At 38.1% G+C, this 14,486-nt stretch overlaps 1 protein-coding gene across 1 annotated transcript; it reads left to right on the plus strand.

The window, feature by feature from the left end:
- The first annotated feature begins 647 nt into the window (after positions 1-647).
- letmd1 (LETM1 domain containing 1) lies at positions 648-14,442 on the plus strand. The gene is made up of 9 exons (XM_072656376.1): positions 648-766; positions 5,300-5,454; positions 6,407-6,522; positions 8,352-8,434; positions 10,150-10,336; positions 10,564-10,665; positions 11,050-11,202; positions 11,464-11,560; positions 11,833-14,442. Exons 1-9 carry the CDS (start codon positions 648-650, stop codon positions 11,904-11,906), a joined length of 1,086 nt encoding a protein of 361 aa, XP_072512477.1. The 3' UTR covers positions 11,907-14,442.
- Positions 14,443-14,486: the final 44 nt, after the last annotated feature.

Below are 14,486 nucleotides of genomic sequence, written 5' to 3' on the forward strand. Positions count from 1 at the left end.
TATGTAATGGCTTATGTGTGTATGTAGTCTGTACTGTATAGTGTACATATTGTTTATGTGCTTACTGCAAGGGACTATACTCCTCAGATCTTCACTCACCTTCACACAGTTTTTAATAACAACAACAATAATAATAATAATAATAATAATAATAATAATGATACCACTACTAAAAATAATAACACTAACAATAATTTAAAATAAATACATATATTATTGTTAATATTAATGTTATTAATACTCATAAGTATAAAATCTTTTTATTATTATGATTTGGTGTTTCCCGTAATGATGATTAAATTAATATAATAATCTAATACGTTGAGTTCAAATTTGTAAGTTTTTAGAAATAAACTGAAACACAGTTAAAAGTTACTTTATGTAAATATTTTTTATTATATTTTTATTTACATATCATTTATTTTATTTTTTTAAATAACTTCTAATTTTCAACAGGATTAATGTTACATAAAAATAAAATCTCTATCCTCCAGCGTGCTGTAAAACGTTATCCAATCACAACGATCCTCTGCAAGTTTTGGACCAGTCACAATCGGAGGGGCGTGTTTTTCCACAATGTACCACGCCCACTTGCACGCCGCACGTTAACCACGCCCACGCCGAGTTGACTGCAGTCCTTTTGCAAAATGGCGCCGTCCTGTATGACTATGTGCCATAGGGCTTCAGTGACTTTTCTGTGTGGAATAAGAGCTCCGGCGGTCACAGCAGCTTTCTACACGCCTAAACTGGCTTCTGCTCAAGTGAGGTAAAGTATTTATCACAGAAAGAAATGCAGGTTATTGCATGCTAATGCTGCTGTGCCTGAGTCTGGGTGTCCGCCTGTTCTTCATGTGAGATGTCAGGTGTGGATGACATTAGGGAATCAGAGAATTTCCCCTATAAATGATGTTTAGCCTGTAATTTGCTGTAGTCACGTCCCACGATGTAGTCTGTGTAGCAGTGAAAGGTGTCTGTGAAAGGTTCAGCTTTAAGTAGGAGAAGGAAAAGCACTAAATGTTCAGTACTAAGCCCAGGCTGCTGACTTTGAGATATAATCTGGAGTCTAGTTTATTGGGTTGGCTTTTATATTACCAGTATAACCACAATTCAATCAGTCAGTCCAGTATTATAACCAGTATAACCACAATTCAATCAATCAGTCCAGTATTATAACCAGTATAACCACAATTCAATCAATCAGTCCAGTATTATAACCAGTATAACCACAATTCAATCAATCAGTCCAGTATTATAACCAGTATAACTTCAGTTCAATCAATCAGTCCAGTATTATAACCAGTATAACCACAATTCAATCAGTCAGTCCAGTATTATAACCAGTATAACCACAATTCAGTCAATCAGTCCAGTATTATAACCAGTATAACCACAGTTCAATCAATCAGTCCAGTATTATAACCAGTATAACTTCAGTTCAATCAATCAGTCCAGTATTATAACCAGTATAACCACAATTCAATCAGTCAGTCCAGTATTATAACCAGTATAACCACAATTCAATCAATCAGTCCAGTATTATAACCAGTATAACCACAATTCAGTCAATCAGTCCAGTATTATAACCAGTATAACCACAATTCAATCAATCAGTCCAGTATTACCAGTATTATAACCAGTATAACTACAACTCAATCAATCAGTCCAGTATTATAACCAGTATAACCACAATTCAATCAATCAGTCCAGTATTACCAGTATGATAACCAGTATAACCACAATTCAATCAATCAGTCCAGTATTACCAGTATGATAACCAGTATAACCACAATTCAATCAATCAGTCCAGTATTACCAGCATAATAACCAGTATCACTACAACTCAATCAGTCAGTCCAGTATTATAACCAGTATAACTTCAATTCAATCAATCAGTCCAGTATTATAACCAGTATAACTTCAATTCAATCAATCAGTCCAGTATTATAACCAGTATAACCACAATTCAGTCAATCAGTCCAGTATTATAACCAGTATAACCACAGTTCAATCAATCAGTCCAGTATTATAACCAGTATAACCACAATTCAATCAATCAGTCCAGTATTATAACCAGTATAACCACAATTCAATCAGTCAGTCCAGTATTATAACCAGTATAACCACAATTCAATCAATCAGTCCAGTATTATAACCAGTATAACCACAATTCAGTCAATCAGTCCAGTATTATAACCAGTATAACCACAATTCAATCAATCAGTCCAGTATTACCAGTATTATAACCAGTATAACTACAACTCAATCAATCAGTCCAGTATTATAACCAGTATAACCACAATTCAATCAATCAGTCCAGTATTACCAGTATGATAACCAGTATAACCACAATTCAATCAATCAGTCCAGTATTACCAGTATGATAACCAGTATAACCACAATTCAATCAATCAGTCCAGTATTACCAGTATGATAACCAGTATAACCACAATTCAATCAATCAGTCCAGTATTACCAGTATGATAACCAGTATAACCACAATTCAATCAATCAGTCCAGTATTACCAGTATGATAACCAGTATAACCACAATTCAATCAATCAGTCCAGTATTACCAGTATGATAACCAGTATAACCACAATTCAGTCAATCAGTCCAGTATTACCAGCATAATAACCAGTATCACTACAACTCAATCAGTCAGTCCAGTATTATAACCAGTATAACTTCAATTCAATCAATCAGTCCAGTATTATAACCAGTATAACCACAATTCAATCAATCAGTCCAGTATTATAACCAGTATAACCACAATTCAGTCAATCAGTCCAGTATTACCAGTATTATAACCAGTATAACTTCAATTCAATCAATCAGTCCAGTATTATAACCAGTATAACCACAATTCAGTCAATCCGTCCAGTATTATAACCAGTATAACCACAATTCAGTCAATCAGTCCAGTATTACCAGTATTATAACCAGTATAACCACAGTTCAATCAATCAGTCCAGTATTATAACCAGTATAACTTCAATTCAATCAATCAGTCCAGTATTATAACCAGTATAACTTCAATTCAATCAATCAGTCCAGTATTACCAGTATTATAACCAGTATAACCACAATTCAATCAATCAGTCCAGAATTACCAGTATTATAACCAGTATAACCACAGTTCAGTCAATCAGTCCAGTATTATAACCAGTATAACTACAACTCAATCAATCAGTCCAGTATTATAACCAGTATAACCACAATTCAATCAATCAGTCCAGTATTACCAGTATGATAACCAGTATAACCACAATTCAATCAATCAGTCCAGTATTACCAGTATGATAACCAGTATAACCACAATTCAATCAATCAGTCCAGTATTACCAGTATTATAACCAGTATAACCACAGTTCAATCAGTCAGTCCAGTATTACCAGTATTATAACCAGTATAACCACAATTCAACCAATCAGTCTAGTATTACCAGCATTATAACCAGTATAACCAAAATCCAATCAATCAGTCCAGAATTCTAACCAGTATAACTACAACTCAATCAGTCCAGTATTACCAGTATTATAACCAGTATAACTACAACTCAATCAATCAGTCCAGTATTACCAGTATTATAACCAGTATAACCACAATTCAATCAATCAGTCCAGAATTCTAACCAGTATAAGTACAGCTCAATCAGTCAGTCCAGTATTATAACCAGTATAACTACAACTCAATCAATCAGTCCAGTATTATAACCAGTATAACTACAACTCAATCAATCAGTCCAGTATTACCAGTATTATAACCAGTATAACTACAACTCAATCAATCAGTCCAGTATTACCAGTATTATAACCAGTATAACCACAATTCAATCAATCAGTCCAGAATTATAACCAGTATAAGTACAGCTCAATCAATCAGTCCAGTATTATAACCAGTATAACCACAATTCAATCAATCAGTCCAGTATTACCAGTATGATAACCAGTATAACCACAGTTCAGTCAATCAGTCCAGTATTATAACCAGTATAAGTACAGCTCAATCAATCAGTCCAGTATTATAACCAGTATAACCACAATTCAATCAATCAGTCCAGTATTATAACCAGTATAAGTACAGCTCAATCAATCAGTCCAGTATTATAACCAGTATAACCACAGTTCAGTCAATCAGTCCAGTATTATAACCAGTATAAGTACAGCTCAATCAATCAGTCCAGTATTATAACCAGTATAACCACAATTCAATCAATCAGTCCAGTATTATAACCAGTATAACCACAATTCAATCAATCAGTCCAGTATTACCAGTATGATAACCAGTATAACCACAATTCAATCAATCAGTCCAGAATTATAACCAGTATAAGTACAGCTCAATCAGTCAGTCCAGTATTACCAGTATTATAACCAGTATAACTTTAATCAATCAGTCCAGTATTACCAGTATTAATTGATCAGTCAGTCTAGCTGCTTTTCTTTTCACTCGGATGTACATGGAGGGTGACCCTTATTTTTAGTTTAGCCGAGTATTTACAATAAACATGGATTAAAAAAAGAGAGAAAACATATTTTATCAACTTCAATTATAACTAAACTGCCAGTTTACAAGATGTACATGTTAAGATTGAATTACTATGCAAGAACAATAACATTAAAATACATAACTAAAAATTAACAAATCAAAATAAATATTTAAAACCAGAGTTATGAGATAAAAAAAATCGAATTTAAAATGAATAGGCAAATGTGAATTTTATATGCAGACGTGCAAACAAAATACTAAAGTTCAAGCTAAAATATCTAAAACATGAAATTAAAGTGATAAATAAAACCATAATAATCATACATAATTATTATCCAATATGTGTATATATATACATGACTAAAATTAATTTGTTAATTTATTAAACTACAAAGTAAAACAGTTACAGGCACAGTGAAGGTGGTTAGAAATGAATACCTTAAAGTTATTGAGTGTCGGACGCGAGCTGAGCTTTAGTGTTTCCAGTAGTGAATTACAGCTGGCTGCTGCACTGTAGCTAAAACTCAGGGGAGGCTGATGCCTGACATTGCTCCTGAAGGTCAATCTGACCTTTTTCCTGAAGGTCATGTTTAAAATTGTTTAACCTTCTTTGGTTTGAATAGCTTTTAAATATCTGAATTGGGTGTGTTAGATTAAGCCAAGAGCTGTTTTGCTAGCATGTCGGGTTCTCTAGGTGGAGCACTGAAACCTGGAGGAGGAGCAACCAGTAATGTCTTCTCCGTGTGGCTGTTATGATATGCGCCTTCATGCTCTGCTGTGTTACCTGACTGTTTCTCATTGTTCTCTGTAGGTTATCTTTAGCCAGGCAGTATTCCCCCTCCCAAGCAAGGCATGGGGTCGTCCGAAGCGTTGTCTCCAGGCTGAAACGGGCCAACGAGAAGTACGAGAGGTTTCTCCAGCGGTACTTTCCTCGCTTCTATGTTCTGTATCACAGGTTTACAAAAGGTGAGGTTAGCCATTGGTCATTTACACACAAACTACAAACATGCATCCACTTGTCCTTATTATACAATAAAAGCTTGTCTAGTCCCTGTAGAGAAGTACTGCCAATAGAATAGGACTCTCTGAAGCAGATAAACTACATTAACCTGTTGGCTCCATGCTGCCTAATGCCAGGCGTGGGCTAAAGGGGTATAAAGCCCCCCAGCACTGAGCTGTGAAGCAGTGGAATAACTGTGTTTACTGGAATGATGGTGGAGGAGCTCCATCCAATACTTTTTGGATGAGTTGGGAAAGATGAGGTGACCATCCAAAGAAGTGGCCTCACTAACGCTCTTGTTGCTGAATGCAGTCAAATTCTCACATGCTTCAAAAAGCCTTTACTCCAACAAAAGCAGGATAAACTCTTTTTAATAACCTTGATTTCAGAAGAAACAGTGAATGAGCAGGTGTCCCAATACTTTGGTCCATATAGCGTATTTCACATTTGATTCCTAATGCCACTAAAGGAATAAGGGGATCAGGGATCAATATTTAAATATGACTGAATGGACCAATGGTAGTCGTCCAGAGTTAAACTTCCATTAACACACATTGTGTGTTATGGGCAGTGGTGGCTCAGCGGTTAGAGCGCCGGGCTATCGATAACAGGGTTGTGGGTTCGATTCCCGGGCTCGGCAAGCTGCCACTGTTGGGCCCTTGAGCAAGGCCCTTTACCCTCTCTGCTCCCTGGGCGCTGGAGTTGGCTGCCCACCGCTCTGGGTGTGTGTCTGTACTCACTGCCCCTAACACGTGTGTGTGTGTGAGTGTGTGTTCACTACCAGATGGGTTAAATGCGGAGGACACATTTCGCTGTACAGTCCACACTGTACAGTGACAAATACGTGCACCTTTACCTTTTTTACCTTTACATTGTAAATGCTTTCCTCTGACCTTAATTGGAAAATGTTCTTTGTAGGATTTCAGCTCATGTTCCAGGATGGCAAAGAAGTCAATAGAATCAAAATACGGATGATCACAAACAATATTCAGCCCGAAATGTTGCCTTACCGTGAAATGGAGAAGCTCAGACAGGTGAGATGATGTTTTTTTTGTTTGTGTGGTTATTTTTGTAAATTAATGTATCATTAGGGAGGGACCAATACCACTTTTCTCTGGCTTAAATACTGGATAGATGGCTCTAGATGGAGTTTTGAAAAAATAAAAATGGCCACAATGCAGAAACCCGTGCAGGTAGGGAAGCGTAATCTTGCTAAGCTTCACCTAACAGCTTTTAACTGGTGTAAAATTCACATTTCAGAGCAGTGAACAAACGCCAGGCTAGAAACCGAAAGTGCTTCTGCAGCGATTTCTCATTCAGGTTCACGTCTCTGTGTAAAAAGGTGCTAAATGTCAGTGTGTTTCATTCACACAAGCTGCTGAAAGTCTTAAAACTTTGATTTCAGAACCAAACAAACAAACACTGAAGCAGAAAGTGCAAAAAGTTTCATTAAACGTCCATTAAATGTTTAATGGTAATAAGTATATATGACTGGCTTTTACTGGTTGTTTAAGTGTTTGGTTTTATAACAAAGTCTGCAAACAAAAATGTTCTATGTAAAAAATAAATAAATAAATAAAAATAATAAATAAATAAATGTAGGGCGTCAGGAAGCTTCATGGTATGGTTTTCGAACCATTCGTTACTGTGACTCTTCTATCTTAAATACAGCTCTGGAAAAATATATACACCACTCCACTTCCTTAATTTCTCTGGTTTCACTGTTTGTGTTTGAGGAAAATAAATATTTTCATTTTATTCTCCCAGATTTCAAATAAGAAATATTATTTCGTTATAAGCATTTATTTGCAGACATGACAACTGCTCAAAATAACAATACAAATGTCGTGTTTTCAGACCACATACAACCCAAAGATTCATTCAATATTCATATTTAAAGCGATAGTCTTTAAGTTTTGGGGATTTAGAGACCTTTCTGGTGAGAATGTGTAATTGCAGCTCCTGCAGTAGGCGTTCTGCGTGTATCAGCGCTATTTGTAGCTCTGTGGCTGCTTAGGTAACCAGCAAACGGTGCTGGATCCTCTTTTAGATGCTGTGCATGTGACGTAAGTATGTAAAGACGTGGCATGGCCAGGAAAACACCAGGGGAAACCTACCAGACCACTTATATATTCATTTTAAAATGAACATGTTAGGCTTTTGCAGGGACGACTGTGCAGCACAGTGATACCATTTATTACAATATTTTCGGCCCTACACACTCAGGAAATCTTAAAGACTGCTGCTTTAAACACACAGAGAATTCAGAAATCACGGTTTGGTTAAATTACCTTTCATGTCTTGGGTGACTTTATAAAGAATGAATAATATATGGCTTATATGTTTTTTTAAACTACTCATTAAGGACACAGAGCAGCTTTACAGAATCATGAATCAGTTAAAGGACAAGAGATCAACAAAATAAAAAGACAAAAAAAAAACCTAAGACCCCCAGTGAGAAAGCCAAAGGTCACAGTGACAAAAACTCCCTCAAAGCTGGAGGAAAAAAACAAGACTCACAAGGGGGAACCCTCTGGTCTGAACTATTTCTAAATTACTGTTACTGATAAGACTGTTCTACTGCTCAGGTGTTTAAATATCATTATGATATCACAATAATCATAATGTAGTATAACTTGATATAATCATAGTTGTGATGGTCAGAGTAATGATAAATAATGCTGGCAATAATAATAAGAGTGGCTGATAGTAAAAGTCCATGTTAGTTATAACATGGTCATTAGGCAGTTGGTGTGGCAGGAGGGTGGGCAGCTGGTCTGACACGGGTGGTAGGGCAACCTGGTGGTCAGTTACATATTTAAAAGATATTTAATATTTGTCTTTCCCTTTCTCTGTCTGACAGTTTCGCAGAGACCTGTATAAAGCCTTTCCTGTGATGATCATCTCATTACCTCCATTTGCCAACTACCTAGTCTTTGTTCTTATGTAAGTACTGAATATTTTAGCTCGACACACACTGAGAGGTTTTCTGTCTGGCCTCTTTAACGTTCTAAAGCACATTATACGTTTTATTTGGAATTCTCTGTCGATGCTCAGTTGTTTACTGTCCCCTCGTACTGACCAGCACAAAAAAACTGTTCTCACACAAACCTTCTACACCTTATTACAGTCCTCTTAGGCTGTTCAGAGTTGACGCCCTAAGAGAATTAGCCCTAAGAGAGATCCAGTTCCAGGATCAACTTTAAAATGCTTCAATAAGACTTTTATAAACTTTATTAAATAAATAAATAAACATATATATATTATTGTATGCTTGCTAACACTGCATGACGAGCTACAGTACTGTAAACCAGTGAGAATTAGAATGAACAAAGCTGTGTTCATGAGAACATCTCCAAGGTTCTCCTCATGGAGTCTAGTATTATTGGGAGTTCACCTGGTTTGGTGGTAAATCAGGGCTTAATGATGGTAAATCAGGTGAGCTGCTGCTGCTGTTGCTGCTGAAGGAGTTGAACACATCCTCCACGCTGTGCTGGCTGGACTGGGGGGCATCCAGGAGAAACCTGGAGGAACCAAGCCCTGTTCTTCAGACTAGCTCATAAGATCTCAGTTTCATCTGTTGCCAGCAGGAGGTGCAATAGTGTACCTTCCACATTCCTGAAAATTCCAGGTGATCAAATGCTCTGTTCACACAGCAGGTGACAGTGGCCCAAGTCCGATTTACCACCCAAATCAGAAAAATCTAAAAAAAAACTGCTTGGGGTGTTTATATTATCTTCATGACGTGACCTGTGTCTGCCGTTAGGCTGAACAGAGCACACTGCTGAACTGACCCACATGGCCAATCCACAAGGATCCACCTGACACACACCGCTATCCTGTTTATCTTTTTAACCCCTTAAACAGCCTGTGGCCTCCCAGCATTAAGCCTCTTAATAACATTAAACTTCATTTACCAGAGAATAGCTCCACATGTTTGTACAGAAGTCCCCTGTAGTTACTGAGTAATATACCTTAGTGTGTGATATGCCTCTGCACAGACATTGTCACATTTGTTTAACTAATTCTTAGGGAACCTTTTTTTTTCTCTGAAGACCCTTTTTTTGAAGGTTCCTCAAAGCTCCGTAAGAGGTTCCTCCACAGTTTCAAATTGAAGAACCTCCAAAAGTTCCTCAAGGTTCTTATAGTTCTTATACTTGTATGTATCTCTTTGGATGGCTTTTGCTCCATGACTGGGAGACTAGCGTCCTCTCTGCTTCTTTTATGACTGGCATCAGCGACCCCTAATCAGGGGAGGAACTGGCTTGCTGCACGAACTGGCTGCTCTTGGATAAAAAACAGTGCAAAAAGTTCCTCAGAGATCTTTTACTTTTAGCAGTGTAGAGACTCCTGTTTAGAGATGTAGTGTTTTGGGTGTTACTGGTGCATGAATGTGTAAATACAACACGCATGGATTGATGGTGTTGGTGACATCTACAGGCCAGAATGGGTGATGCTGGCTGATGCTTGGAAAATCACCTAATATTTTCAAATCAAGATATAAAACATTCAAATTTTTATCCCTTTTTTGGTCTGAGTTTTCTCTCTTGGCCCCGTCTGTGTTTTGTATTACTCTCTGTAATTTCCACACACATCCATGCACCCATCCATCCTGCACTCACCCCAACTCCTCTCCTCCTCCCCTCCACTCCTATTACCAGGTACCTTTTTCCCCGTCAGCTCCTGATTCGCTACTTCTGGACTCCGCAGCAGATGATTGAGTTTCAGGCCGTGTACCACAAGCAGAGGGCACAGCACCACCAGGCTATACTCAGCGGGCTGGAGAGGACTGCATCGAGTGTCCGAGATAGCCGCCTGAAGAGCCAGCTTCTAAGCTTGTGCAGTAAAGTGAGTCTCAACCCACTGCCATACTGTCTTACTTATTGTTTTGGGAGTGAGCTACATTGTGTCGGTAGCTCTCAGGTAGCTTTAAGTCAGAAGAACAGTTGCACTGGGCTGCCTGATACTCGGTGGAGATGTAGCTGAGCTGGCTTTCACTTTTCAAAGCCTTTGTTGCAGTAGATTCATTGTATTGGTACTTGGCGCTCTGTAAGAACGTCTGCTTGTGTTTACAGACCCGAAGCGGTGCTCACCCTGTTGTTTCGGACATTCATGCCGTACAAACCTTATTCTCTGGACCTCCACTTGCTATCAGGAGTTTGTGCGCGGATCAAATGGTATATGAATATTTATATATGACAATTTTATCTGTTGAAGTATTATTATATGAATAGGCAAATTTACATGGTAACAGCAGTAGCAGTGGTGTAATATATAATATATCTATATATTTATATATATATAATATTCTACACATTTCTTTTTATTTGTAGACTGAAACGTGAAATGTGGAACAATACAATTATCTAAAACAAGAATTAAGCTAATATAAATGTGAATATATATAGATATATAGATAGATAGATAGATAGATAGGTATTTATTTTTGCTTAATTATTGTTTTAAATCATTCCAGTGCTCTATTTAATTGTGTCAGCCTGTAGTTTGTATCCCTTTGAGTGAATTTGAGTGGATTTTTGTTTGAATGTATTTGCCCACAGAGACACCTCTGCCCATTGCTCTTCCTGACACGCTGCCTACCTTCCTTCTGGATTCGCATCCGCTTAAATAACCACGCCAAAGAGCTTATGCAGCTGGATGATGCCATTGTCCGTCTGGGCCTCCACCAGCTGAATGACTCAGAGCTCAAAGAGGTTTGAGATACTGTCTTAAGGTTTAAGCAATTAGCATAGAAAAATAGCATTCATGCATACGGATGAAGACCATTTAAAAACACCATCCTTTAAAAAAAGACGCCAGCTGCACTTTTTGCATTGTGTGATCTGTTCATGATGAATGGACCAACAGAAATGATCCAGAGTTACAAAACACAGCTTTTGTCCATTGAAATACATCACATTTTTGAGTATTAGAATTATGTGATCAGTCCGATCATGCAACCTCGTTTTCAACAGGCATGTTACGTTCGAGGGCTGAGCGTAGAAGGGCTGCATCCTTCTCAGTGCCGTGAGTGGCTCTCCCAGTGGCTGCAGTTCTCAACATGTCTTAAAGGTCAGTAAGGCATCCGGTCAGCCTGTTGTCAAATGTTGTTCTACCAGATTTCCATGTGAATCATTCTCAATACAAACTTTTCTTTCTAATTGCAGTGGTTTAGTACAGTGGTTATGTTTGTAGAATGGCTGAATTAGCCACACAAACATAACATGCGTCTCTTGCAACTGAGGGTTGCCACGCCTTTTCCAAGTCATTGCTGTAGTGTGTTTAACAGTTGGGCTGGCAGTTAACCAGTCATCTCTTTTTGTTCCTCAATTTGATCTAACCAGAATCAGAGACGTCCCTGTATTTGCACAGCATGGTGCTACTGACGGTAAACTACATGAAACCACCACGCAGCTGACCAGCTACCATGACGATGCAGATGAAGAAGAACCACCAAAAAAAAAAAATAGAAAAAGGGTAAACACCACAGGAATGGAGGACTGCTGAACAGCAGGAACACGCAATCCTTTACACAGCGTTGAGTTTATGAGGTTTATGTGAAATGTATAAGTTCTCTGATTTTGGTGGAAGGTCACGATAATCTTTTTAGGACTTTTTGGGAGGAGTTGTGCACTTTTGTTTACTTGAGCACAAAGATTAGAAAGGGGTGGAGAATGTCGTTAAGCCAGGAAGTAAACACAATTAGGCATTGCCATCAGGCGACAGTAAATAGAACAACAGGATCCATTCCCCATCTACAAAGGGTCGTGGGCCTCTACAGCATGTTAGCATAATAAGATCAGTTATATCGAGGTGATGGATGCGCAGTACGTCCAGCAGCTAATGTGTTTGTGGGTGAGCTCATGCAGGCCCACAGGCTTTGGCTGGTGTCATGTTTACATGGAGTATGCTTTTGGGTTATTCCACCTAATGCAGCTCTGGCAGGACTGAACAGGAGTCTGTGGAGCTTGATGTTTTGATTTGTGCTTTGCTTCTTTTTTTATCACTTCCCTCCTGTGTTGGGAACAGTAGAGTCAGACCCTTGTAATTTTAGCTTTCTGCTAGAGAGGCATGCCCTCTTCATCACTACAGAGCACACAGGCTTGCGTCTCTATATTGGACCTATATTAATAAGCCATGTGTCTTCATGAACATGTTTAAGTGCACTGTCAGTTGGCCTTATAGTATGTAAATAAGACTGGTGGTAGAGGTGGGTGAAAATATGGTAAAAATGTCATATCACAATATTTATAGACAATTTCACAGTTACACAATATTTATTGTAATATATATTTTGCCATGCAGACAAAAAAAAGCATCAGGAGCAAACTGCTCAAAACTGCTCAAATCCTCTGCTACATTGAGTACAGTGACTCCTCTTCAAAATCTGCTGCACTTCATCCAATTGAACAGCACAAATTATTTTAAGCACTGACAATATCCACAATACTTTGGCTTATATCACAGTAACAAAATGTATCACGATTTCAATAAAATATTTTCATATTGCCAACCCCTAACTGATGGTGACCAGGGTGCCCTGATATAGTCCACAAAAACAATTATTTGAGAAAATGTAAAAGCTTTTGTCTGTACTTAAACACATGATTTTTAGTTTTTAACTATGTGACGAAGCACCTGATTTTCTGTACAGGACCTCGTTAAAAGCATGTATCTCAATATCGCCAATTAGAGAGTTTCACAAAGAAAGTAGGTGAGATCTTGTCGGTGAGCTAGTCTGAAGAACAGAGCTGGGTTCCTCCAGGTTTCTCCTGGACACCCCCCAGTCCAGCCAGCACAGCGTGGAGGATGTGTTTAACTTCATCAGCAGCAGCAGCAGCAGCAGCTCACCTGATTTACCATCATTAAGCCCTGATTTACCACCAAACCAGGTGTTGATCTGAGGAGAACTCTAAATAATACTAGACTCCATGAGAGAGGAGAACTTTGAGAGGAGATGTTCTAATAATGAACCCAGTGATTGAGAACCACCACCACTTTCTGTATGAGTGTTATTATTAGTGTTTATTCTAATATCAGTGATTTATTGAGCTGATAAACACTTACTGTCCAGATAATTAGCTTTACATTATAATTTTCACAGGTGCCTAAAACTTGTATATGTCCAGTACTGTGCAAAGGAACCAAGCTTTGTTCTAGCTCATAAGATCTCAACTGCTTTCTTCAGAACTTCTTGTTCCTTTTTTACTGTATTTATGTTTACCAGCATCTGTTCTTACAGGATTTTACGGGAGTTTCTACAGTCTACAGGTCTTATTGCTGAGAGACGTGCTTTTAAATAATGTGCTTAGGTGCCAAAACCTTCTGCACAACATATATATATATAAAGTTAGAAAAAGAATGATGTGCTCATTTACTGTTATGATAATGAGTTGTTTATGTTGATGATTGTTTTGACTTCAGTTGCTGATTGTTGGGACAGTTTAAGCACTTAAAGGTTTCAGAAAGAGTGCCTTGCACACAAAAGGTGCTATTATTAAACTAATGTTGCCTACTGCCTCTGCAGCGTTAAGGGAAATCTATAGCACCGTTCAGCCTATTGTCTTCGGCGTCTGTAGTGTACAGGGATTTCGTATGGACAGCACTTTGAGGTTCCTGTCCTTAGTGAAAAAGAACAGAAGAAAATGCCATCAAAACAAGTTTATAATGAATGGACAGGTGCATGGGCAGGTGCATCAGCCCCAGCACCCATTTTCCCCGTCAATGGTAAACAACTGCATGCTACAGATCCAGCCGAAAGATAGTAGGCTGAAAATGCTGGACTATTCCTTTCAGTACTGAATTGTTTATTTTACTTTAGAGGTTCTGTCTGTGAGTGTATGTTTGTGTGCACATGTGTGTATGTATTATTTTTCTCACTGAAGTCAACATGCAGTTACACAATGTGGATGAACTTGAACATGAGCAATAAACTGACTGGATGTTGTGCCCTGTTTATTGTCTCCTCCAGTGACTCGTGGGATCACTTGGTGTGCAG

This window comes from Salminus brasiliensis, chromosome 14, assembly GCF_030463535.1.
Source record: "Salminus brasiliensis chromosome 14, fSalBra1.hap2, whole genome shotgun sequence".
NCBI classification, from domain to species: Eukaryota; Metazoa; Chordata; class Actinopteri; order Characiformes; family Bryconidae; genus Salminus; species Salminus brasiliensis.